Source organism: Orcinus orca, chromosome 20 (genome assembly GCF_937001465.1).
Source record: "Orcinus orca chromosome 20, mOrcOrc1.1, whole genome shotgun sequence".
Lineage (NCBI taxonomy): Eukaryota > Metazoa > Chordata > Mammalia > Artiodactyla > Delphinidae > Orcinus > Orcinus orca.
The window spans coordinates 49,780,047-49,807,173 of NC_064578.1; the positions used below are offsets into that span (position 1 = coordinate 49,780,047).

At 50.2% G+C, this 27,127-nt stretch overlaps 2 protein-coding genes across 2 annotated transcripts in view; one reads left to right on the forward strand and one right to left on the reverse strand.

The window, feature by feature from the left end:
- Nucleotides 1-14,681, reverse strand: part of SYMPK (symplekin scaffold protein) — a 35,856-nt gene extending 21,175 nt beyond the window's left edge. The window contains exons 1-9 of the mRNA XM_012533591.3: nucleotides 14,548-14,681; nucleotides 10,325-10,448; nucleotides 10,114-10,179; nucleotides 8,764-8,817; nucleotides 8,596-8,669; nucleotides 6,796-6,922; nucleotides 5,909-6,158; nucleotides 4,051-4,221; nucleotides 2,592-2,831 (exon numbers count right to left, since the gene is read on the reverse strand). Of these exons, the coding sequence (XP_012389045.1) occupies nucleotides 2,592-2,831; nucleotides 4,051-4,221; nucleotides 5,909-6,158; nucleotides 6,796-6,922; nucleotides 8,596-8,669; nucleotides 8,764-8,817; nucleotides 10,114-10,179; nucleotides 10,325-10,429 (1,087 nt within the window). The 5' untranslated portion in view covers nucleotides 10,430-10,448; nucleotides 14,548-14,681. The remainder of the gene's footprint in view (nucleotides 1-2,591; nucleotides 2,832-4,050; nucleotides 4,222-5,908; nucleotides 6,159-6,795; nucleotides 6,923-8,595; nucleotides 8,670-8,763; nucleotides 8,818-10,113; nucleotides 10,180-10,324; nucleotides 10,449-14,547) is intronic.
- Nucleotides 14,682-15,503: 822 nt separating this feature from the next.
- FOXA3 (forkhead box A3) lies at nucleotides 15,504-22,702 on the forward strand. Its single transcript, XM_004271148.4, has 2 exons — nucleotides 15,504-15,699; nucleotides 21,052-22,702. The coding sequence occupies exons 1-2, from the start codon at nucleotides 15,631-15,633 to the stop codon at nucleotides 22,033-22,035; spliced, it is 1,053 nt and encodes a 350-aa protein (XP_004271196.1). The 5' UTR covers nucleotides 15,504-15,630; the 3' UTR covers nucleotides 22,036-22,702.
- The last annotated feature ends 4,425 nt before the right edge of the window (nucleotides 22,703-27,127 follow it).

The following is a 27,127-nucleotide window of genomic DNA, read 5'->3' on the forward strand; positions in this document are numbered from 1 at the left end:
CTCTTCAAGTTTGTGACACATGTAACAAAGAGTTGATACCCTGCATTAACTAAGGGCACATACAATTCAGTTACAAAAGGCTGACCAACACAATAGAACGGGCACTTCACAGAAATACAAGTAGCTAGTAAATGTAAAACAACATGCAGCCTGACTCCAACATATGCAAAAAAGCAAGCTGAGACCTAGGATACCATTTATACCCAGAGAGTTAACAAATGTCCAGGGCTGGTAAGAACGGGTTAACTGGCACTCGCACACTGCTGGGGTTGTATACGCTGGTGCGATTTTTTGGAAAACTGCTATCAAGAATTTAGGGACCTCCCTGGCAGGCCAGTGGTTAGGACTCTGAGCTTCCACTGCAGGGGACATGGGTTCGATCCCCGGTCGGGCAACTGGGATCCCGCATGCCTCACATTGCGGCCAAAAAAAAAGAATTTAAATGCACCCAGCAGTAATGGACACATCCACGGCTCAGATCTTGGTTTCTGAAACTATTCCCTACTTAAAAGAAACCAGAAAAAAAAAAAAAGAAAGAAAGAAAAGGAAAGAAACCAGGGCTCCTTAGAGAAATGGCTGATTGAAGGCTGGGGTAAGGAAAGTACATGATGAGTCTAGAACACCTTGTTATGCCAGAAAGTAAGAAATGCTCAAAAGAACTTACAGGACACATTAAAGGGACACAGGAGCCAGCTCAAAGGCTCCTGCTACTAAATATAAGGCAATTTGAGTAACAAAATGAATAACAACAATAATGGATTATAACCCAGAGAATAAATAAGAATCCAGAAGTCCACACTAATAATAAAGTAGGAAGAAAAAAAGAAAGCTCTTCCTTATAGGAAAATGCCAAGTAATAAATGTAGAAAGAAACCTTTTTATAACCATTACAGTAATAACAGATGCAGGCAACAATCATTAATGGATGCCAAAACCACACAAAGTTTGAAGCAGAACTAGTATTTTACATAGTTTTAAGTATCTCTTCTCAGCTTATTATTTACAAAGGGAAAAAGGGTACTTTACACTAGAGAAACCCGGCGGTCATCACTTCGACCAAGAGATAAAATTCCCATCACCAATGATGAGACAAACTGACATCATGTGCCTCCTCACAACACACAGAGGAGGTCGGGGCATCACTTCTGCAGTGTTCGTGCCAAAAGTGGCAGAATCTGAATACTATCAGGAGGCAAGAGCAGACAAACCCAAGAGGAGGGACATTCTACCAAACAGCTGCCCTGGACTCTTCACAACGTCAAGGTAATGAAACAGAAGAAGAAGGCTGAGGAAATGATTTGGGAGACTCAAGGCATGTGACAAGTAAATGGAATGTGTGATCCCCACCTTGTGAAGGGTACACAGGAGTGTTTGGTATTATTCTTGTAACTTATCTGCAGGTTCGAAATTATTTCAAAATGAAAAGTTTAAAGTAATAGAAAAATAAAATTGGTTGGCAAAAAATAAATGTATAAGCTCTCTGCCCCATCAATCCCACTACTAGGAACTTGTCTCATGACTTGACACGCATGCAAGACTGTGCACTACAGCAATCTTCATACTTTATAAAACTGGGCACAAATGAAATGTCCACCAACTGGGGGACTGGTTAAAGTGGTCCATGTACCCTATAGACTATTATGCCACCATTACAAGGATGCAGCAGATCTCCATGTGCACATAAAGAAACAACTCCAAGATAATTCCTAAACATATAAGGTACAGAACGCTCTGCCTTGTGTGCTTAATTAGGAGGAGAAAAATAGATCCCTACCTCACTCCTTATATCAAAATAAGTTATTTTTCAAAGTGAAAAAAAAAAACGAAAACAAAACTTGATTTTTTTTTTTTTGGCTGCATCATGGGATCCCAATTCCCTGACCAGGGATTGAACCTGCACCCGCTGCAGTGGAAGCACGGAGTCTCAACCACTGGACTGCCAGGGAAATCCAAAACTCGATTCTTTCATAAATGTTCTAGAAACAAACGAGCACTTAAAAAAAATTTTTTTTTTTACAGTAAGGAAGGTTGCCATGGTCAACACTATTGATAAATAATACAACCATTAAAAAATTACTTCAGGGACTTCCCTGGTGGTCCAGTGGTTAAGACTCCACAATTCCACTGCAGGGCGTGTGGGTTCGATCCCTGGTTTCGGAACGAAGATCCTACATGCCACATGGCACAGCCAAAAAAAAAAAAAAAAAAAAATTACTTCAAAAAGAGACTTGATTTATAAATGAAACACAGGAAAGGAGAACTCTACACATATAACACATATAAGGCATTTCTGAAAGAAAATCTAAGTGTTAATACTTGTGAAGTGGTTATTTTTGGGGTGAGGGATGAAAGAGAGACTATATTTATTTTACTCCTTCCTGTATAACTTAAGTAACTCATAATTACTTGTAAATGTATTATATTCTTCAGTAATTTTACTTTGATATCACTTATCATATGTCACCATATTTATACAACATAATTTGTAATGTAAATTTAGCTTACAGTTTCCTGTAAATAATTACACATTTCGAACGTGGTCAGTCCCCGCCACCACCTCCTGCCAGGACTGATTCAGCTCCTCAGCTCACCAAGCTTCATCTTCTTGAGTGTGGAATCTGAGTCGTCTCGGGGCCGCTTGCGGGCATCCTTGCCGCTGGGCATGTTGCGGGCGATCTCAGCCTGAGGTGTGCCCAGGTCTACCAGCAGGGTGGTGATCTGAGCCTGGAACTCCAAGGAGGCTGGGTGCTTCAGCACACTCAACAGGTGCAACTTGAGGTTCTTACGCACGCTGCTCACCTGAGATTTGGCCAGTGTTGGGGGCAGGTTGGCTGTGAGGAAAGTAGCAAGAACTTCGCGCTGTGGACAGAGCTCCTGGGGTCCTACCACCCTCACTTCCCAAGCCCCATCTTGGGCAGTGGTGGCGGACATCTCCTAGAAAAGTTCTTTCGCTCTCAGATCTAATGTATGGCCTTCCCCCTGTACAAGCTGATATGCAAAACCCTTGAGAGGTCTCCTTCAGTATCAGTCAACCTTAAAACAACGAGAAAACTCACCTTCCCTTTCATTAAACACAGTCACATCTCCCTCCATCTCTGGTCTGGAAATTCCAACATGCTTGCCCTGGGGAAGGCTATAATCACCTCCAGAATGTCCCAACTGAACTGCCACAACAGTTCATCATTGGTCCCTGACACCAGAATGACTTTCTAATGTCTAACGATCACCTTGACAAGTAAGCCTCCCCTGTTCCAGAGAGAAAGAGGATGCCTGCAATCTTTCCTGCCCAGCATCCCTTCCCACTTCCTCAGCCAGCAACACTCCCATTTTCCTTTGAGGGAACCACCTCGGCTCCATTCTCAGTCCAAGTGGGCAAGAGACTCAGGGCCGGTAAGAACACCGCAATCTCTTGGCCATTGTGACTGGCTCAGAGATAGGCTCACAATATCTTCTTGGCCAATCAGAAACAATGAGCCCTTGGACCTTTGCTGGAATGATTGGGAAGAGACATTCTCTTTCCCATGGGGTTGCCAAGGAGATGGAATGGAAGCCTGTAACAACTGGGGGCCATCTTTGCTACCCCAAGGAAAGAGACACACAAGAGCCAGGAGATGCAGAGGGATTCATGATCTGCACACACTCATGCCTCAACTCCAGACTTTTCAGTTTTCACACATGCACAAAAGTAGAGAAAACAGTATAATGAATCACCATGTACCCATCAATATTTTGCTGATCTTGGCACATCGATCCTCCCTGCTTTTTGGGGGAGAGAAGGGAAGAGCTGGAGTATTTTAAAGTACTTCACAGACACCAACCAGGTCATTTCACCCACACATACCTCAATATTAAAATCAGCTTTGAACCAAGTTTCTGTCACACGCAACCACCGAAATATACATGTCTAACCTAGAGAATCCTTCCCTGTGTCCACAACCTACTAGACTGATGATGCATCCCTTATGGGCCCACTACGTAGCTCACATTTCCTCAGAAAAGAGGAGACTGGTCTGTGGACAGGCGAAGGGGAGAAGGAGGGGACCAACTTACCGTGCAGGGTTTCATAGGCCTGAATCACCTCAGACATGAACATGGGCCTCTGGCGGGCAATATTGGCGAGGGAGCCCAGGGCTGTGGTCAGATTGATGGAGGAGATAGCGGGGTGCACCATGAACTTGAGCAACTGCTCTAAGGCTGCCTTGCCTTCTTCCCACAGCACATCTAATGAGGGAGAGAAGAGAACCAGTTAGTAGGGCCCTTTCTCCCTGGCCTCCAGAGAGAGCAGCCTTTGGGACCAAAAGGAGAAAGATCCTCATACATGGATGGCTATGAATGGCTGAAAAAACACTGAAAATTTAATGGCTGATGCGTCTGACTATAAGACTATTAATGAGTATAAAAATCTAGAGCTGATGCTCAAAGCATGGGCTTGCAATAGTGAAAAAGTAGAAATAATTTAAAATATCCAACTATAAGGAAACTGACTGTCTGAACTACATTGATGTAAAACTTTGAATATGTATATGTCTGTACACACACAGACAAAGGACTGAAAGTTCTTTTTATCACCACGCTCCTTGATCCAGTCACCAAAAGTTAACTCTTAACAACTGTGAAAGATATCTTGACATTTCTTACACAAACATACTGGATGCCACATTATCTGAAATAGTGAATAAAAAATAGAATGCGATGTAACCATACTGTGAAATATTTTGTAGCATCTGAACATGATATTGTTAGGAAAAGAAGTAACAAGATAATTTTGTTGAGTTTAAAAGGTTGTCAAGGGACTTCCCTGGTGGCACAGTGGTTAAGAATCCGCCTGCCAATGCAAGGGACACGGGTTTGAGCCCTGGTCTGGGAAGACTCCACATGTCATGGAGCAACTAAGCCCATGTGCCACAACTACTGAGCCTGTGCTCTAGAGCCCGCGTGCCACAACTACTGAAGCCTGTGCACCTAGAGCCCGTGCTCTGCAACAAGGGAAGCTGCCGCAACAAGAAGCCCGTACACCGCAACGAAGAGTAGCCCCAACTCGACGCAACTAGAGAAAGCCCGCATGCAGCAATGAAGACCCAACTCAGCCAAAAATAACAAATTAATTAATTAATTTTAAAAATAAAAAGGTTGTCAAACAACATATAAGAAGAGCTAATTTTTGTGGAATGCTTACTATGCCAGCCACGTTAACTCACCAAATGCTCATACCTACACCCTAAAGTAGATGCCATAATAATGACCCCCAATTTACCAATGAAGAAAACAGGATCAGAGAGAATAGGTCAGTTGCTCAATGGTAGAGCAGAGATTCAAACACAAGCCACTACACTCTAATGCCTCTCAGTTGAAAGTATAAAGCATGGCCCTGTTTTCTGTAAAAACAGGGCAAACCGACACAGAAACTATGAATATATACATATAAATATCTTTGCATAAAAAAGGTCTGAAAGAAAACAATACTCTTAGCAGTATTCATCTCTGGTAAGCAGGACTGGGGGAGGGGGTATTTTCCCTTTATACCTCTCTCTATATTTATTGCTTGACATTTCAGTAACGTGCAGCTACTACTTCTATAATTTGCAATTAGAAAAACTGTAAAACTAGCTAGTATTTACTACTAAGTGCTCACGTCTTCATGGAACCTCCCAACAAACCTGTGAAAGGGGTACTACTATCACCTCCATTTTACAAAAAGAAGATAAAGTTCAGAGAGGAGTAACTTGCCCAAGCTACATGAGTAAGTGGTAACACTGAGATTTGAACCTAGCATCAGGGCTCTTAAGCACTGTTTTAAACTGACTCCAGAAATGAAAAACCAAGAAAAAAGGGGGTGAGGGGGAGGAGGAGGAGGAAGGGAGCCAGTGCAGTGACTGACAAATGGCACCAGCTGATAGGTGGCACTCACTGTATTGGATATAGGGATGGTCACGAGGGATGCGGTCCAGGCTGATGTCGTGCTCCTGGCGTCGGGGCACCTCCGAGTCGGCCATGCGGGGTGACAGGGTGACAATGAGGCCCTCCACAAACTTGATGGCGTGGGTACGGATGCCGTCATTGTCAGAGTCCAACAGCAGGATGATGTCCCCAGCCATGGCAGACACCATATCCCAGCAGGCTTCCTGGAGCTCGCTGATCACCCGTGACTTCACCATCCACTGCGAGTGGGCCAGGGAGGGACGGACGGACGGACGGACAGATGGGGAAAAGATATCAATCACCAACTCCACCAACTCCCAGAGATCCATAAATGATGATGAATACATTCATTGGGGAAATGTTCACTGAGTTACAACTCTGTCTCTGGCCCCATGCTAGGTGATGCTGGGGACAGGATCCAGTGGTGACCAAGCCAGGTCTGGTCCTGCCCTCACGAGGTTCACAGATAGTGACAACCCAGAGTGATGAAGACTCAGATCTTAAGGAAGCCAGAGGAACAACAGTGCCAACCTCACAAGGTGGTGGCAGAGATTAAATGGATTCATTCCTTTCATTAATGTTAATGTATATCACATTAACAGTGTGGACCTGGCTGGCCCATCCTGGTCACAAAGGAGGTACTCAGGGAATGTTTGTTGAATGCACAAATGAACGGACAGATGGATGGAAGGATGGGTTAATGGCAACTCCCTGACCATTAGACATTAGAACCCCTTTGTTGTCTTTTCTTAAAGATCAACAGCACATCTTGCTCATAACGAATCTGATCTGATGCTGGTTTTGAACCCTAAAAGATGAGTCTGTAAATGAGACCTGTCAGGCTGGGACAGCCCCAGGTGGGGAGGGAGCTCTTACCTGCAGGGCCACCTTGTAGAGCTGGGTCATGGTGAGGATGGCCTTCTTCACCACATTCACATTCTCATCTCTCAAGAGCATGTTGAGATTCGCGATCAGTTTCAGCAGTAACTCAATGTCTCGCTTGCTAGGAGATGGAGGAAAAAGGGCAAGATCAAGGTGGTCTTTGGGCAGGTGATGGGAGCCTGGGGTCCACAAGGAAAGGGAAATCAGGGTCAGTGTGTCAGGAGATTGGAATGGAGGTGGACACCTGTCTTGTTTGCCAGCACAGCTGGAAGCTGAGAACAATGCCTGGCACCTTCAGACAGAGCTGACCCCAAACGCTGTCTAGGTTGGTCCTGTAACCCCCACTGTTCTGTATTATTAGGGCCCTGCTGTTCACATAAGGTGCAGCAGAGCCAGACAACTGTAAGTCTGGATAAGCAACTGTGTCTTCTAGAACAGCTCCTACCTCAAGGCTTGCTGTGAAAACTGCAACAACACATGTAAAGCTCTTAGAAAAGCATAGAAAGCATTCAATAGATATTAGCCATTATTACTTTAAAGCACTCTATTTTATGTAATCACGGTTTTGTTTACTAATTTGTTTACCTAAGTCTGAGGGCTCTGAAAGTGGGGGACCCTTTCTAGTCTGAGTACTAGCAGAGTCTCATTTTTTGTTGAAGGAAAAAATGAAAGGCCTTCAATAAATATTTATTCAGTGAATGAATAAATTCAAGGCTACACCTAGAGCTCAGAATGTGTATTTTCATAACACGTTACAATCTGAATTTAATAATTAAGCTAATCAGTCAAAAATATGAAACTCAGCCATCAACTACATGAAGGCAGGAACGATACCTGTTTTTATTCACTGTTATAGTCCTACAGTCTGACACAAATGCCTGGCACATAGCAGTTATGCGATACATATCTGTCGAACAAAAAGTTTTTTGGCAAACTCAGAAAACTTACCACAAATTGTCCCAGTAATAATCTATAAAAATTTTGAATCACTATTTTGTATACCTGAAATTAATATAATATTGTAAATCAACTATACCTTAAAAAAAAAAAAAAGACAAAACTAGTGGTTACCAATGGGGAGAGGGAAGGGAGGAGGGGCAAGATAGGGATAGGGGGATTAAGAGGTACAAACTACTATGCATAAAATAAATAAACTACAAGAATATATTGTACACCACAGGGAATATAGCCAATATTTTACAATAACTTTAAGTAGAATATAATGTATAAAAAATGTGAATCACTATGTTGTATACCTGAAACTAATATTATAAATCAACTATACCTCAACTGAAAAAAAAAATTCTCCCAGTAAAAGGTGGAGACTGAGAATTTGGGCAATGGTGTTAGGGACACAGGTTAAAATCCCAGCATGGCCACATACTGGCTGTGTGACCTTAGGAAACTCACTTCACCTCTCTGAGTCACAGTTCTGTCTTCAGTTAAATGTGCCAAACAAATAATCCAGTGTCATTTTGAGGATCGAATAACAAAGTAGGTAAAGTATTTAGTACACCAAGGGAAGTAGCTGAAAAACTGTCAGATGCTGTTTACAATATGAAGGTATAGCCGATAGTCCTTACTGATGATGCAGATGTGAAGTGTGGGAGAAGTAGAGGAACTGTAGATGAGTTCAAGATTTCGACCTTATTAAATATTTGCTGGGGAATCACCATGCATGGGAGGGAGAATGGGTCTGAGAAGCAGAGGGCAAGACTCTCAGGGCAGGGCCAGGCACCAAAGAGGCTGACTCCAGCAGGGGTGTTCCCAGGGGCTCCCTGCACCACCCCATACCATGCCTCCTCGATGAAGCCGATGACAAACTTGCGCACTTCAATGGACTTGTCTGCTTGGAAAGCGATGATCTCCTGCCAAGGTCAGGAAGAAGGTAGGTCAGAGGTGCCCCAGGATCCATTCCCTTATCCCTACGCCCACACCCTTTCTCTCCTGTCGGTCACTCACATCCAGGAAGTTGTCCAGTAGTGTGGGATCTTTGTTGATGATCAGCTCCTGGACCTGGAAGGAGAGTGGGGATGGGAAGGAGGAACACACATATAAAACCAGGGTCCAATCAGTGCAGATAGGAACATGTAGGAGAAAACAGCATGGGGGTAGGCAGCAGAAAAGCTCAGTTCAGATCCTGGCTCTGCCACTCCTACCATGGCCTGGGCAAATGGCTTCCCCTGAGTCTCAGTTTGCTCTTCTGTAAAATGGGAATCGTAAACAACTTATAGGGCTGTTGTGAGGCTTCAATAAGAAGATGCTACAGGGCGCAGGTCCTGGTGGATAGTGAGTACGTGTTACAGATGGAGGCTAAAGAAAAGAGGGAAGTGCTGCAGGACTCCTACCTTCCTGAGGCTCACCCAGCAATTCTCTCCACTCTCCTTCTGTTTCTACTCCCCACTCAACTGTCACAATTCATCGGGCATTTTATGACAATGAGAACACATTTTCTGAGGCCCCTGTACCTGCCAGGCTCTTTGGAATAAGCCCTTCCCAAAAACATTCTCACAGAAGCTCACTGCCTATGACCCAAGGCACTGTTGAACAGCCCTGACAACCACTCCACAAGGGAGGACCCGTCAGGACCCCACTCTACTGCTGAGGTGGAATCGACTACCCAAGGCCACATGCTGAACAAGTAGAACTGGGGTCCTCACCCAGGCAACCTGACCTCCCAACCTCTGAACTCCACCTGCCTCCCCAATTCCCCATGCCCTCTTTTGCTTCTGTACAAGCTATTATGCCCTCTGGTCAAGACACTCTCCCTTTCTCACTTAGCCTGGTTCTCTCCGTATCATCCAGGTCTCAGCTCAGACATCCCTCTTCTAAAAAGCTCTCCCTGACTCCCCACCGCTAGGCTGGGTCAGAAGCTCTCTCTGGGTTCCACACCCCTCTGGGCTCCTCCATCCCATCCCTGCCTACTCTGGGTCCTCACTGTCTGGTCACCTGCATGTCTTCCCCACTGGACAGGACCCTGGCAGAGAGCAAATACGAGGATCAAGAGCATAGAATTTGGAGTCTGAATCCAGCATTCAAGTCCTAGTTCAGCCAGCTGCTATGAGTGACCTTGGGCTAGTTTAAGCTCTGAGACTCTGCTTCTTTCTCTATAAAACAGGGAAGAGCCCTGCCTCATAGAGTTTTTGTAAGAATTAAATGACAGCGTGGCCGAATAGCACTGAGCACCATGGCAGGCATATCCCAAGTGCTTAACTGTGGACACTAGTGTTATTACCAGTGTCTTCTTTTCGAGAGGTTCCCATCCTGGCTCCCCTTGTCCTGCTTAGCCCAGCATCACCCCCTTCCCCTCACCTGTTTGAGCACTGTGATCTTTGAATCATTGGTGATCAGTGCTGCCTGGTTGAGGAGATCCACCACCTGGAAGGAAGGTGAAAGGCATGTGACAGTACTCACCTTGCCAGCCCAGCCCTGACGGCGCCCCCTGGGTTCTGCCACCTAGAGGTGGATGGCCCAAAGACAGGGCCTGTGCCTCCCCACTCCAAACCCCTCTCTCCATACTCACTCTCTCTGATGTGGTCATGCCATCAATGCCCGGCCCCTCCTCTTGCGTGAAAAACTGTGATGCCACGCTCCGGCGAGTGACGCTGTCCCCACTGCTGCCTGCCATGGCTGCTGCCTGGTACTCCCTGGAGAAGACAGATCAAGCTCTGCACCTTACCTCACTAGCTGCAAAGGGTTCAACCCTCCTTTCTAGCCTGTTGGATCTTTGTTGGGTCTTTTGAAGCCCCTCCCCCTTCCAGAGTCTGGATCAGACTGTACGTGTCCATGAGGCTACAACCTGGGGGAGACTGATGTCTCCCAGCTCAGAGGCAGTACCTCATGGAGTACCGAGCCTCACCTCCAGTACTTTACACGTAACGGGCTGACCACAAACACCTGCTGAAAGACTGAACAAATGAACACAGAGCAGCCACGCACTGGTCTCAGTGCCTCCTGTCTCTCCATCAGGGCTGTACTCTGGACTGGACACCAGAGCAAGCTTTCTAAAACATAGCTCTGAGGAGCTCCAGTCAGAGTCCTGTACGTCGTAAGTACTCAATATATCAGAGAAGGCCTAATTAAATTATATCTCTGCCATTTTCTGGATTACTATGGAGTTGTGCTTTAAAAGGCCGGGGGCGGGGGACTATTGGGCATCTGTCCCAAAGTCACACTAGCAAAATTAACAAAGAAGAAGGGTATCAAATACAGCACTATTCCTAATAGCAAAAGACTATTATCGGGCTTCCCTGATGGTGCAGTGGTTAAGAATCCGCCTGCCAATGCAGGGGATATGGATTCGAGCCCTGGTCCCGGAAGATCCCACATGCCATGGAGCAACTAAGCCCAAGCGCCACAACTACTGAGCCTGCGCTCTAGAGCCCGTGAGCCACAACTACTGAAGCCCGTGTGCCTAGAGCTGTGCTCCACAACAAAAGAAGCCACCGCAATGAGAAGCCCACGCACCGCAACAAAGAGTACCCCTGGCTCGCCACAACTAGAGAAAGCCCGCGTGCAGCAATGAGACCCAACGCAGCCAAAAATAAATAAATAAATTTATTTTAAAAAAAAAAGACTATTATCAACACAAATGTTCTCAAATAGGGAGACTGGCCGAAAAACTATGATACATCCACATAATAAAACACTATGTAACTATAAAAAGGAATGAGGGAAGGAAAAAAAAAGGAATGAGGAAAATCTCTATATACACTGATAAACAGTGGGCTCTAGCACATTTTAAGTAAAAGCAAGTAAAGTGAAGACAATGTTTACTGTATGCTCCCTTTTTACAAAACAAAGGAAAATATGTGTATATGTTAAAAAAAGAAAAAAAAACTGAAAGGAAAAACCAAAAAGTAGAAAAGGGAGAATATAGTTTTTAAAAAAAAAAAAGATGTATCTCAATGTATTATCTTCATGAAAAGATGACAGTGACAGCCTGTTGCATCACAGAAGAATGTATACAATTAAAGTGACTTTTGTCAAGTTTGTGTATGTATACACAGAATGACCGAGGCAAGAAACCACTGGGTCTCAGCTGCCTCTTCTGTAACAGTGTTTCTCTCTCAGAACTATTTTGAGGAGTAGATTAGTTTCAGAAGGCTACTGCATAAACTGTTAACAACAATTTGAGGAGGGTGAAAAAGGTGCACCTTTTAAAAGAGATATACTGCACACAGCAGTTTATTCAACAGGTATCTGCTGAATGAATGACTATCCAACAACCTCCTTCCTAGTCTCCCTGCTGCCTGTCATCCCCACATCTTGCTTAGAGTCAGAGCCAACTCCTCACCAAGACCTAGAAGACCTTATGTGATCTGGCCCCTTCTACTTCTGCCCTCATTTCCCTCTCAGCTCTCCCTGCTCCAGCAACACTGGCTTCCTTGTCATCATGCCAATCATACCCCTTCCTCCAAGCCTTCTCCTCCAAGGGCTTCTCTTCTTTCTGCCTGGGATATCCCTCCCCTCACAGCCTGGCACAACTCCCTCCCTCCTTATTTCCTTCAGGTCTCAACTCAAATATCCCAGCAGTGAGGTCTTCTCTGACTATCGCATTTCAAACTTCCATTTCCTCTCCGTCCCCATCTGTGTTGCTTTATTTTTCTCCATGGCATTTATTATCAACACACTACATATTTATAAGCTCCATGAGGGCAGAGATGTATGTGTATGTGTGTGTGTGTGTGTGTGTGTGTGTGTGTGTGTGTGTGTGTGTGTTCACTTTCTCTATCCCCAGCACGGAACAGAGCTTGGCACCTAGTAAGTATTCAATAAAAATCTGCAGGGTGGGGCTTCCCTGGTGGCGCAGTGGTTGAGAGTCCGCCTGCCGATGCAGGGGACACGGGTTCATGCCCCGGTCCGGGAAGATCCCACATGCCGCGGAGCGGCTGGGCCCGTGAGCCATGGCCACTGAGCCTGCGCATCCGGAGCCTGTGCTCCGCAACGGGAGAGGCCACGGCAGTGAGAGGCCCGCGTACCGCAAAAAAAAAAAAAAAATCTGCTAAGTGAATGCCAAAGGGCTTCAACAATCACTGGGCTTAGTATCCCTACCCTTTGGCTCTAGAATGCTTGAAAAATAACAGCTAATATTTACTGAACATTTAATACGTGCTGGACACAATTCTAACACATATAGTAACTTAGCAACTTATTTAAACCTCACAACACCAACTCTTTGAGGTAAGTACTGTTTTTTTTTTTTAATAGGGGTATAGTTGTTTTACAGTGTTGCATCAGTTTCTACTGTACAGCAAAGTGGAGTTCCCTGTGCTATACAGCAGGTTCTCACTAGTTATCTATTTTATACATATTAGTGTGTATATGTCAATCCCAATCTCCCAATTCATCCCACACCCCCTTGGTGCCCATAAGTTTGTTCTCTACATCTGTGTCTCTATTTCTGCCTTGCAAACAGGTTCATCTGTACCATTTTTCTAGATTCCAAGGTAAGTACTATTTTTAATTTCCATTTTACAGATGAGGAAATTTGAAGTCCAAGGAGGTAAAGTCACTTGATCAAAGGCTCACAACCTGTAAGATGTAGACCTAGCAGTATGGCTGCAGAATCCAGCCTTCTCACTGCTGTGCTGGACTGCCTCTCTAAAGGAACTGCTTCCCCCTGCTAGGTCTGTTCCCAACAATCCAGTATACTGTTGTTTCCCATCAGAACGCAGTGAACTTTTTCATGATGAACCTTTCACATTGATCCACCCAAACTTTTTACCATGTTCTTCCTCTTCCACTTTTTGGTTTCTTTATTTTTTAAACGTATATACATATTTCCTTTTCTTCTGTAAAAAGGGAGCGTATGATAAACAGTCTTTCATTTCGCTTTTCACTTAATATATGCTGGAGCCCACTCTCTATATTTCATTCCTTTTTTGCCCCCCTTCCCTCATTCCTTTCTACAGCCGCATGGTATTTTATTATGTGGCTGTTATCTGTTTTCCTCCTCTGCCAGTCTCCCTACTAAAGAACATCTGGGGTGTTTGTAGTCTTTTGCTATTACCAACAATCATTGGTTCCCCTTCCCTCCCGGTCCCACCGCCCTACTCCCACCTGGGAATACGACGACTCCCCGCATATACACAGAGTGGCCCCACGAAAATCTTTCATCATTCAACGAACATTAACTGGGAGTTTTCGGCGTGACAGCGCTGTACTGGGCAACGCTGAGCTCATGGTCACAGACAGAACTAAAGAGCCACACGAATAAAGGTCCAATAACAAATGAGACCCCCCGCCAAGTGACACGAAGGAAAGGCACTGGAACCTATAAGAGCGTTTAACAGGCGGATTTCGGGACGGAGAGCGGGAAAGGAGGGCTTCGCAGAGGAAGTGACGTTGGTGCCCAGACCCGAAAAATGAATGGGAGTCAGCCAGGCGGAATGAGTAAAAGGATGTTGCAGACAGAGGGGACGGCATGTGCAAAAAGCCTGAGGCGGGAAGGCGTATGGCGAGTCTGAGGAACCGAAAGGCCAGTGCAGCCGTGCGACGTGAGGAACGAGCAAAGAGGCAGAGCCGAGGCCGGCTGGGCGGACGCGCCTTGGGGGCCACGTTGGAACTTTGCCCTGAGGGCACTGGGGAGCCACGGGAGGGTCCAGAACTGGGGAAGAAACTGGGGTCCCGAGCGTCACTGCTCCCTTCCCCTCTCAGCGCCCCCACTCCCCCCGGAAGCGCCCCTGCCCTTTCAGGGTCCTTCCTCCCTTCGTCCCCGGGCCCCCACGCCGCCCCCCCTCTCACCGCGGCTCAGGCCTCCGTCCCCCTCGCGCCCCCTCAGCAGCGCCTCTTCACAGACACCGCCGCCATCTTCCGCTCGCCGCCGTGACACTGCGCATGCGCCGTGCACGGAGGGTCGCTGGGAAATGGAGTCCACTCTGCGGCAGTACCCCGCCCCTACCTTCGGCCGCGCGGCCGGCCTTCCGCTCTCCGCTCCCTACGACGCCGGGGCAGCCATTCATTTCCGGCTTTCGGGAGCCATACCTCCTGGGAAATGTAGTCCTTTGACGGGGTCGGGAAGGAAAGGGGGATAGAGGCTTATGGGAAATGGAGTTCACAGTAGTTCTGGGTCCCTAGACGGCAGGTGTTAGAGAGAGTGGAGAGTCCGGGAGGCGAAGCTCTTAGGTCTGGAAGGTGGTCTGTTTCCTCAGCGGGGTCTGAGCAGAGGCCTCGATCCCTTCAACCCTTGATCCTGACCATTTACACAGTATGGAGCATTTCCAGCTATCAGAAGCTTCAGTCTTCCAGTCCGTCCAATGGAAAATGTGGTTTCGAGGAGCTCCTACAGGTTCTTATAGTAACACATCGGGACCCATGGAGACCACTCGGCTCTGAGCTTCCTTTACTCCGCGGCAGTCTTGCTGGGCTCTGGCTGTTCGCCTGCTCCTGTCGAGATGATGAACCCCCTGGATGGAAGGGCCCTAGAGTTCTGCCCTCGAGGCTTTTAGTATCAGCAATGCCTTCCACCTGTAGCTCCTCACTCGTTCAGCCATCTCCAGCTCTCGCGTCCCCGGGCTGCGGCTCCCGGCGCCTGAGGTCTTTCTCCTCGCAATCCCGCAGGGGGCGCCCCAAACCGGGCGCACCGCCCTCGGGGAGGCGGGAGGGGAGCCCAGGGCGGGCGAGGGCGAGGGCGAGGGCGGGGGGGCTGGGGGGGGTGTCCCGGCTATAAAGCGTGGCCGCCTCCCGCGGCGCCCGGGAAGGCTGGGACCCTGCGCGGTCGGACGGACGGGCGCCGGTCGGAACTCACGCCGTGCAGGCTGAGAGATCCGAAGCGCTTGGTTCCCCCCCGGGCCGGAGCGGGGGCGGGTGGGGGCGCAGGCCCGGGGGATGCTGGGCTCGGTGAAGATGGAGGCCCATGACCTGGCCGAGTGGAGCTACTACCCGGAGGCGGGCGAGGTGTGTCCTCGGGGATGGCGGAGCGGGAAGCGGGGGTGGGGGTGGGGGGGTGGGGGGCAGGAATCAGGGTGCGGGCCTAAATGGGGGCAAGAACCGGGGTGTGGACTCAAGTGGGGGCCCCAAATAGAATTGGGGAGCGGAGGAACTAGAGACACGGAGACCAGGTGTAGGAGTCAGGGACGGGGGACAATGCATGGGAGCGCGGTTTAGGCAGGCTAGTCAGAGTGAGGGCTTAAACGGGAATCAGGAAGATTTAGGCAAGGGTCAAGTCATAGCTTAAATGTGAGGGCTGGGTGTCAAGGACCCAAAGTACAAGGAATTAAAATTAACAGACCAAAGATGAGACTCAGAACTCCGGGATACGGACAGAGCTGGGGGATTAGGAAATGGGGTTAAAAACTGGGGAAAATATAAGGGACTAAGTGATGGGAGAGGGAGGTCACCATTAAGAGAAGTCTGAGCTGGGAGCTCAGGGTTAGAAATTAGTGTTAAAGATGGGGGTCTGGGGTAGAAATAAGAATTGGGGTTCCGGTATACGGATTGGGGCTGCGACTACGTCAAAGTCAGAAATGGGGGTTGGTGCTCGGGTATAAGAGATGAAGGTGCTCAGAGACGAAGCTTGGTCTGGGGAGTGTGAAATAACAGGTGATTTAAGAGTTGGGGCTCGGATAGATAGGGGTCAGAGTCGGGATCCTGAGATCAGGGCATGTCGGCAACAGCATTGGCAGTGGAGGGGTCGGTCTCCACCCCCGCCCCCCATCCCTACTAATGACCCTCACCCCTCCCAGCTGAACTTCAGTGGTTTAATTGTTATCAGAGACCCTCAGCAGGGATTCTCCTTGTTGGAGTCTGGAGGGTTTCAGATTTCGCACCCCCCATCCCCGCCCCCACTCCACCTTCCAGCAATCTCCACTAATTGCTAATGTCCTCACCAGTCCCATCTCAGACAAGATTTCCCTGGAGTAGGGGGCAGGGATGTATCTTAATTCGCTCACCCTAGCCGCCGGGAAGTCCCTCCCCAGGTCTAACTCCCATTCCTCTTGCTGCAAGGACTCCTTCTGAGCGTGCTCTCTGCCTAGTCAACATTGTGAAGTGGAGGGGTCCTCGTCAGAGGGTTATGGGGGGTCTGGATACCTGGGTTTCTGATGGAAGGGGACTGTGGGCTTGAGGTGGGGTATGAGACTGGAATGGTTGAGTTCTCCAAAGAGACCAAGATCTGGGGTTTACAGGGGCCCCAGAGCGCCTGAGTCCTGGGTCTGGGGTTTGAAGCTGTAGGGTGAGACTCCTGAATACCCAGGCCTGCGGGGCTTGGCAAGGTGCCCAGGAGGGGCCAGTCCTGGGGCTGTGGAGGTGTGAGGTGCACGTGGGGTGGTGCAGAGAAGGGATTGGGAGTGTTGAGAGGTGGAGCCTGGGCAGCTGGAGATGTAAGTTACATGGTGGGGAAGGCAGAGACCAGGTTGGAGGTGGAGACTCCCAGGTATTGGGGGATCCCGGCTGAAGCCCCCACATAGTTCAGAGTCTGGGGACCTGATTTAAGGGTACCAACTACAAATCAGTGTTCTGGAGGCATATCTTAAGAAGTAAATTGCAGGGGTCTAGGCTGAAGGAGTCATTATTTGGGGCAAAACCTGATGTTTGGTAGGGGACAATTTGTGTGGAAATTGTCTCTGAAATTGAGGGACAGTCTAGAGATAGTCAGCATTTGAGTGCGTATTTTGGAAGAGTTGACATGTAGGGGGCTGGAAATGGACATACTGTGTGAGGGTCTCCTCAGCTTTCCCATCAACCGAACCACCTCCTCCCCCTGGGTCAGAACAATGTGGGGAGAAACACGTGCACTCACTCAGCAACTGAGAACTGAAGGGGCCCCCAAACTGCTTCTTGCCCACCACACCCACCCTCCTGTTGGGGTGATGTTGACCTCCCCAGGCTGGCTCCCTGTCTGGAAGGAAACTGGAAAGTTATTGCCCTAAGACATCCCCACTGGCCTCTGCTTCTCACAGATCAGCTGGTCCAACTGCTCCCCAATTTTAGAGGTGGAAAACCTAAAGCCTCTTGGCGTGCGGGGGGAGCCGCTTGAGGTCCTAGGCTGGGACCAGCATTAGAAAGGAGCTTCTGGCTTCACACTGCCCCCTGCTCCCTGTCACACCCTCCTCCAGAGACAATAAGGAAATGAAAGGGGAGAAATTCCAGCCTCCTGGGGTGGGCGTGCAGGTCCCCTGAGGGCCTCCCCCCCAATCTCAGCCCCGCCCTCGCTGGGGAGATCCGGTTCAGACCCGGACACTGGGGGTTCATCCCAGCCCCAGGCATGTGAAAGCCTAGGGTGGATTAGGGCAGCTGGAGTGCTTGAGGTCAGACCTCAAAGAGGACTTCCGGGTGGATGGGGAGCCAGAAGAGAAGGGCTCTGGGGTCCCAGTCTGTCTTCCTCTGTGATACAGGAGAGTCTGACTGAGTTGGAGAAATGTAGGGGGTTGTAGAGGGATTTAGGACCTCTCTGTGGATCCCCTGAGTCCATCACCTTCTCCCCTCTCTCTGAAGGACCCTCTTCCCTTACTCTTAGGGAAGGGCGAGAACCAGCCAACCCGGGGGTGGGGTGGGGGGGTGGGGGGAGACCAGTGCGTGGGGGAGGGGAGTAGCTGTGGCTCCAATTTCAATGTGAGACTTCTGGGGAGATGGTGGTGCTGAAGCAAGGGGCAGAGAGATGCAAAGACGTGCTGAAGGGGAAAGAAAGAACACGGTGGGAGAGGAGTGGGGTAGAGAGAGACAGAGAGAGAGAGTGCCGAGGCAGGGAGAAAAAGATGTGAGAGATGACGGGGTGGGGGGGGCAGAGGGAGAGAGAGATGGGGTATGGGAGCGTCACAAGGAAAGAAAGGCAGAGGAGGGGGAGATGAGAGAGAGAAAGACAAGGAGAGAGACAGGGAGAGAGAGAAAGGGAGAGAGCGTGGGGAGGGGAGAGAGACAGACGTGGGGAGGGGATGAGGGAAGGAGTATAGAGGTACTGGGACAGGGAAGGAGATGCACAGATACACACAGAGCCACAAGGAGATTCAGAGACATAGGAGAAAAGAACTACCTGGAAGTCATGTGAAAGAGAGAGGGGAGAGTTTCTCTACTAGAACGCAGACCTGGGTTGCTTACCACCTGCCCCTGACTCCTTGAGTGACCCTGGCATTACCCTTTTCTCTCTGGACCTTTGGATGTGCAGACACTTAAGTGACAAGGGAATGAGATGGGACACACTGATTCATAGCAGAGGTGGCTCCCACCAGAGCTATAGCACCCCCCCAGTGCCGTGAGACCACCCTCCCTCAGGGGGAGGGAGCGGGGCAGACAGGCAGATGGAAGATTGACAGAGAAAGGATGGAAGACGGGATGAAAGGGGTAAATGCAGACAGAAAGAAATCACCATCCACCATGCTTCCTATTTTCCTTGCTTATCTTGTTCACTTCCTGCTAGACTGACAGCTCCCTGAGGGCAGGCATTTCAGTCTGTCTTGGTCACTGCTTTTATAGCTTGATCCAGAACACCGATCTGGAGCCAGACTGCCTGGATTCAGAATCCCCGTTCTTTTCCTTTCTTGTTGTGTGACCCCTGGACAACCTCTCTGATCCTCAGCTTGCTCAGCTGTAAAATGGGCATGATAGTGCCTCCCCCATAGTGTGGTTGTAAAGATGAAAGCAGACCTTTGCTGTAAAGTGCCTGGAGCAGTGCCGGCACAGAGTAGGCCAAGAAATATTGAACAATTGAGAGACTATATAGTTACTTACAAAGACATAGCAATGTCTACTGTATTTCACTGAGCTAAGAGGCACATTTTCTCCCCATTGAACATATCTGAAAATGGAATGGGTTTTACAGTCAATGGTGTCTAGGGATTATAATTGACAGTGTTTTTTTCCATTCTTATTGATACTTAAAATAATACTGCAGCTTACGAAGTGATGTCTTAGATTTGATGATATATAATAAACAGACGACATATATTAGGTAGAAATATGTGAGTTCTGATTTTCAAATGCTTTTGATCTATAAAAACTGTAATTGTATAATCTAAAAGATGATGGCTAGATGGACAGAGAGTACACATATAAGGACTTCCCTGGCGGTCCAGTGGTTAAGACTTTGCCTTCCAATGCAGGGGGTGCGGGTTCGATCCCTGGCGGGGAAGCTGAGATCACACATGCCTCGCAACCAAAAAACCAAAACATAAAACAGAAGCAATATTGTAAGAAATTCAATAAAGACTTTAAAAATGGTCCACATCAAAAAAAAAAAGTACACATATAGATTCCATTATTAGATAAATCAGCAGTTCTTGATTTTTTTTTTTTTTTTTGTCTCAGGACCTCTTTACACTCTTAAAGTTATTATTTTGCCTGTGTTGGGTCTTCGTTGCTGCACGTGGGCTTTCTCTAGTTGCGGCGAGCAGCGGCTACTGTTCGTTGCGGCACGTGGGCTTCTCATTGCGGTGGCTTCTTTTGTTGCGGAGCACGGGCTTCAGTAGTTGCGCATGGGCTCAGTAGTTGTGGCTCGCGACCTCTAGAGCGCAGGCTCAGTAGTTGTGGTGCGTGAGCTTAGCTGCTCTGTGGCACGTGGGATCTTCCCAGACCAGGGCTTGAACCCGTGTCCCCTGCACTGGCAGGCAGATTCTTAACCACTGCACCACCAGGGAAGTCCACACTCTTAAAATTATTGAGGACCCCAAACAGTTTTTATTGATCGGGGTTATGTTGATTGTTAACAGCATTCAAAATTAAAACTGAGGCGTTTTAAAAATAGGCATTAATTCTTTTTAAAATAGCAACAATGTGTTAGTATAAGCAATGTATTTTTACTAAAATAACTATTTCAAAACATTTAGTGAGAGGAGTGGCACAGTTACATTTTTGCAGATCTCTTTAGTGTCTGGTTCAGTAGAAGACAGCTGCATTTTCCTAGCTGCTTCTACATTTGGTCTATTGCAATATCACCTGTCATGTGGCCTCTGGAAAACTCTGCTGTACGCTCATGAGGGAAAGAGAGTGAGAAAGGCTAGTCATATCTTATATCTTTCATTATATGAAAATAGTTTTGGAGACTCCCCCCAAAAAAGTCTTGGAGACTCTCCAGGGTGTCCTGGACCACACTTTGAGAACCACTTAAAGTGTGAGCTTCAGTATATGGGAGCGTGGGGGGATGGGGTCAGGGAGGGAGGTGCACAAGGAGGGGGGGAAGAGAGAGACTTCAACAGACAGCTGTTTACAGAGGAGGCAAGACAGATAGACAGATGGACACACCATGGGTCCAGTGACCCTTTGCTTACCAACAGAGTCGAGACTCACCACCCGCTGTTTCTCTTTCTTTCCCTATAGGTCTACTCTCCGGTGACCCCAGTACCCACCATGGCCCCCCTCAACTCCTACATGACCCTGAACCCTCTGAGCTCTCCCTACCCCCCCGGGGGGCTCCCTGCCTCCCCACTTCCCACTGGACCCCTGGCGCCCCCAGCGCCCACAGCACCCCTGGGGCCCACCTTCCCAGGCCTGGGTGCCAGCAGTGGTGGTGGCAGCAGCTCAGGGTATGGGGGCCCGGGACCAGGGCTGGTGCACGGGAAGGAGATACCGAAAGGGTACCGGCGGCCCCTGGCACATGCCAAGCCGCCATATTCCTACATCTCACTCATCACCATGGCCATCCAGCAGGCGCCGGGCAAGATGCTGACCCTGAGCGAGATCTACCAGTGGATCATGGACCTCTTCCCCTACTACCGGGAGAACCAGCAGCGCTGGCAGAACTCCATCCGCCACTCGCTGTCTTTCAACGACTGCTTCGTCAAGGTGGCGCGCTCCCCAGACAAGCCGGGCAAGGGTTCCTACTGGGCCCTGCACCCCAGCTCAGGTAACATGTTTGAGAATGGCTGCTACCTGCGCCGCCAGAAGCGCTTCAAGCTGGAGGAGAAGGTGAAGAAAGGGGGCGGCGGGACCTCTGCCTCCAGGAACAGTGCGGGGTCAGCCTCCTCGACCACCACCCCCGCTGCCACAGTCGCCTCTCCGCCGCAGGCCCAGCCTCCAGCCCCCGAACCTGAGGCCCAGGGTGGGGAAGATGTGGGGACTCTGGACTGTGGCTCACCCCCATCCTCCACACCCTATTTCACTGGCCTGGAGCTCCCGGGGGAGCTGAAGCTGGATGCACCCTACAACTTCAACCACCCTTTCTCCATCAACAACCTGATGTCGGAACAGACACCAGCACCTCCCAAACTGGACATGGGATTTGGGGGCTACGGGGCGGAGGGTGGGGAGCCCGGGATCTACTACCAGGGCCTGTATTCCCGCTCTCTGCTTAACGCGTCCTAGCAGGGGGGTGGGAACGTGGTGGGTGGGGTATGGCTGTAGCTCACACCATCAGGCTCGTGGGGCCTGATCCTCCTGGGGACACTTTGCTTGTCCTGTCAGTTAGCATCTTGGCTGGTCTGTTACTCACTGTGGTGACTGCCATCTCTGTGGGCATCGCGTTGACCCACTGGCTACTGTGATAACTGCCATTGACATCTTGGCGGGCCCGTTGAGTACTGTGAAGACTGCCATGTTGATTGATGTTATCGGTTGATCTATTGGGTATTCTGATGGCCACCGTCTGGGATGACATCTTGGTTGGCCCTTTGGGTGCTGTGATGCACATCCCCTTGGGTGATCCTTTGGATGTGGTGGTGACGCTGGCCCACTGGGTGCTGTGATGGCCACCATCTTTACTGGCTGACATAACCAGTGTACCACTGTGCAGCATGATGGCCACCAACAGCCCCTGTGTTGGCCATGTCATCACTGTCTGGTGTGAGTTGAGTGAGGGATGGAGATGAGGATACTCCTTGGTTTTTTTCTGGAGCCCATCCCCCGCTCCGGTCCAGGAGAAACCAGAAAGGACTGGTTAGGGTGTGGGGAATTTCTACTGAAGTCTGGTTCTTGCCTGGGAAGCGGGATACTGGCTGTGTATGACCATTAAAGGCACCATTTCTGCCTCTTACTGAATGTCTCTTTTCCTTGGCGAGTGGGCCCTGTGAGACTTGAACACCTGAATTGCTGTCCCCTGTCCCCTCTCCTTCCTGCCCCCAAGAGCTGGCTGCCTCTGGGGGAAGGGCTGGGGGAGGCATCGACCTGACCTTTGGCTCTTTGCTGTCCCTGACCCCAAGGACAGTTTGCTCACAGATAGCAGCCCCTGCAGCAGTGGGGCCAGGGCAGCAGGAGGAGGTGTCTGTGCAGTGACCAAGGCCATCTCCCTACCCCCACTCTCCAGACACATGCCCCTAGCCCCGAGGTTCAGGGAGCCCAGGGGCTGCTTGGTTTTTGGTTAAGCTAGGGAGGAGGAGAAGGGACAAACAGGGTGCTAACTGAAGGAGACAGGGTGTGTGCTAGTTTGTTTGCATGTGTGCGCCTGTGCCTCTGTGGGTCATAGGACATCACTACGGCCATTGAGGTCCCTGTGGTCTGCTGCAGGGTGTTCTCTATTGTTTGTATCCCTCAACTGTCTGAATTTGTGTGTCTGTTCCTCCCCTGGGTATGTGCTTACTGTCGGTGTCTCGGGATATCAGACTCGTGTGCGTGTTTCCTTTATTGTTTTGTGTGTGTGGTTCTCTTATACACCTATCCCTGGGACCCTCTGGGTCTCACTCTGTTGGATGTGTGTTTCTGTATGTCCATTTGTCTACATACTTGCTGCCTTAAAGAGTCTACGTGTGACTACATCGGCGTTGTGGGTCATTTTGCGTTTCATGTGTATGTCTGGGAATCAGCGTGTGTCTGTATTTTTTTTAAAAAGTATGTCCGTTTTTGTGTATTATGCCTGTCTTTGCTGTGTGCCTGTGACTGCTGTGGCTGTGTGTGAGCGTGTGTTGACTGGCCCTGGTGTGTCTGTCTCTTTCACGTGCAGGTGTGTGGGAAAGGAGCTGGGTCCTCCTTCGGGTGCTGGGGGCTTCTGGGAGCCTCTGGGTTTGGGGTTTGGGTGTTTCTATTCCTCCAGGTCTCTGCCTGGGCTCTGAGTCTGATATCTGTGGCTCAGATGTTCCAACGGATGGCTCTGTGAAACGCAACTGTGTTCCTCACACCCTTCGTTTCACAGAGTGGAAACAGAGACCCAGAATGGGAAGGGACTGGGCCAAGGTCATTCCGCCACGCTGGAGCGGGTGTGATTTCCTTAGTTTGCATTTGTCTTACTTGGTTGTTGGCTCTCTAGCCACTCGTTCATTTAGTCAGTCAGTCATTCAAAGACCAAAGGCTGTCTCTTTATGTTCGCGCGTGTGCGTGTGTGCGTGAGTGCGTGCGTGCGTGCGTGTGGTTTGTGTGAGAGACAGACAGAGAGAGGGAGCGGGGGGCGGGGGGGGGGGGGAGAGATGTTTCTCCCAGTTCCTGTGTGTCCATCTTTCTCTGTTTCTTAGTGTCACCTATGTCCCTACCTCTCTCTCTGTGCCTTTATGTCTGTTCCTTGGTTTATGGGAAAATGCTTGCTCATCATGCCCTGTGCCTCTGTCTCTCGTATTCTCTGCCTTGCTCTCTCTCTCCATCCGCTCCGTGGCTTCGACTCCGTCCTCCCTCTCTCTGGGCCTCTGGATCGCTCCCTCCTTCCCTTGGGGGCTCTGGGTCTTCCTCTCTTGGGGTCCTCCTCCCCCCACTCCTTAGGCTCTCTGGCCTCTCTCCTCCTCCTCCGGTCTCTCTCTCCCAGCTCCCTGAGTTTCCGCCTCTACCTGCCACCTCGCAGGCCAGGCCCTCTATTTCTGTCACCGTGCCCGCCCTCCCGGCTGCGTGTCACCCCCCTCCGCCCCCTGCCGTGCTGGCTCCCAGTCAGCCGTCCCACCAGCCTCGTTGTCCTGGGCAGGCTGGGGAATTCCTCCTGGTTCCTGGAAAAAACAACTGGTGTCGAGAGAAAGGCCCTCAGTCTCCCTGGGTGCCCACCCCCCTCCCTCGGGCCTGGGGGTCTCTCCCAGAGTCATGCCGGCCCGAGGCAGGAAGCCCTGCGGTTTCTGGCTTCTCCCAGGCGGCCTCCGGATCTGGCCCCCGCCCCCCGGCCAACAGCCCAAATATTATTCCGCAGGAGGAGTCGGTGGCAGCGGGAGGAGGCCCAGGCTGAAAGAGGCTTTCAGGGCAGCCAGGCCTGGGGCTTCCTGTCCCCAGGCTCAGGCCTCAGGCCGCCCCAGTGGGGACCTCAGGTGGCCGGAGGGGCGGGTGTTGTTGTAGGGTCCTGGGGGGAGGGTGGGGCCATCCGTCAGGGTGTCTGGTGGCCACCGGCTCGGCTGGCGTGGGCAGGTGTGACCCCTACCCCAGGGACAGCCGGCTGGTGGCCAGCAATGGAAAAGTACAGCAGTCAGACATGGGACGCATGGACAGACATGAGGACGCTAGGGATCAGGGATGGGGGATAGCCATGGGGACACAGAGAAGCCTGGGCTGGGACAGATGGACCTGGGCACGGCTTGTGGGCTTTAGGTGACATAGTCCAAGGGAGGGGCCGTGAGTGGGGAAACAGAGGCCAAGGCAGGGCAGAAGACATGAGATGAAAATAATAATAATAATAAATAATAATAACAGCTACTAGGGCTTACCATGTGTCTGGCATTATGTAAGCACCTTACAGAATCGATAGACCCAATCCTTCCCCCCACCCATTTTATTATTGGGGAAACTGAGGCATGATGAAGTGACTTGCCCAAGGTCACACAGGTAGTGAGTGGGGAGCTAGGACTTGAACCCAGGCTCAGAGCCAGTGCCCTTAACCAGGACGCTATTCTAGAGCATAGGAGGGGCAACAGCGACACAGCAGGGCCCTGGGGTCCCAAGCCCTCCGTCATGGTCACCGCCACTCACACCCTGCTTCTAGAGGCCGAGGGGGCACCCCAGAAGCCAGCAGCCAGGGAGGTTTATGAGTCTGTGTCAATGTCAAGGTGTTTGCAGGCTTCTGTGTTACTCCATGACTTGTCTGCTCAGTGTGTGAGTGTGTGTTGTGTGTGCCTGTACGTCTCCGTGTCAGTGTCTTCTCACTGGGTTTCTGTAGGTGTTGCAGTGCTGTGTCACTGGGTATACATGTATGTCACTGTTCTATCATTGTCTTCTCTGTGTCTGTCACTGTGTCTTCTGTTCTTGTGTTTTGTTGCTGTGTCTCTAAGCCTAACACTATGTTTGCCCATCATTGTGTCCTGGTCTCTGTCACTGTGTCTATTACAGTGTGTCTCTGTCACTGGCTTCTGTGTGTCTGTTTATGTCTCAGACACTCTGGGTCTGCCTATATCTGTCCCTGTGTGTCACCGTGTCTGTCCCCCTATGTGTCACCATCCACCCAGGTGTCACCGTGTGTGTTACTCACCACCCAGGCCACAGGTGGGCGTGTCGGGCCCACTGGTGCCCAGAGCTGGGGCCCAGCCCATCCCACCCTCACTCTGCCATGGGCCAGGCTGGGCGCCTGTTTGCAATGACTGCCCCAGGTAAACACCAAGATCCGGAACCCAAGGGCCACCTCCCTCACCTCCACTCCCTGCCCCTTAGCCTGCCCTGGACTGGGCTGGACCAGAGCTGCACAGGCGGTGCCCCTAAACTGGAGACGTGCCCTGACCCTCCCCCACCCACAGTCACCAGCCTTCCCAAGCCCCCAGCCTTGGCCCTGCCTGCCTGCCGGCTTCTCTCTCTCTGTCCCTCTCTGGATGTCTGCTGGCCTCTCTGCTTCTTTCTGTCTCTACTTCCTCTCAGCTGGGTTTCCCTGTGGCTCTGCCTTTCTCGGGGGAATGACCCGTGTCTTCCTTCTGTCACTGCCCCTCTACCTCTGACTTTTTCTGTCTTTTCTCAGCGAAGTTTGATTTCTCTGCTTTCCTGACCTGTCTCCATTTGAGCCAGTCTTGGTTTCTAACTCGGCGTCGCAGTCGGCCAGTCTCTTTCTGTTTGTCTCTCGCACTTTGTAAGTTTCTCTCTCGCCCTTCTGTCCCTGTGTCCCTCTCAGCTCGAGCCTCTCAGTCTTGGTCACTGTCTCTGTGGGTCTCTGAGCCCCCAAGCCCCACAGGAGCAGACCTCTGCCATATCAGGGTCCTTAGGGAAGGGTGTGGCCCCCAGCCTCCTACCCCAGTGTGTGTGTGTGTGTGTGTGTGTGTGTGTGTGTGTGTGTGTGTGTGTGTGTGTGTGTGTGTGTGTGTGTGTGTGTGTGTGTATTTAAAGGTATATGTACATATTATTTATATCTGTACCCGGGGGCAGGAGGGGCAGACACTGGGGCCTTTGTGTAGCTGCTGCCCACTGCCTGCCCGCCCGCCACTCCTCTCCCTTCGTCCCTGCCGCCCGCCCGCCCGCCTCTACTCCCCCCTCACAGAAAGGTTCCTGTGAGGCCTGCCAGCTTCCTCTGCCTGAGGTGTGAGTGGGCACGCCACAGGGCAAGGCGGGCAGGGGGGCCTGGGGAATTTTTCCAGCTGCAGGGAAG

Excerpts from the sequence above, each read along its gene's own strand:
- FOXA3 (XM_004271148.4), top strand. The coding sequence starts at position 15,631 with ATGCTGGGCTCGGTGAAGATGGAGGCCCATGACCTGGCCGAGTGGAGC. Across the intron at positions 15,700-21,051 it reads ACTACCCGGAGGCGGGCGAG|GTCTACTCTCCGGTGACCCC; the intron begins GTGTGTCCTCGG and ends CTTTCCCTATAG.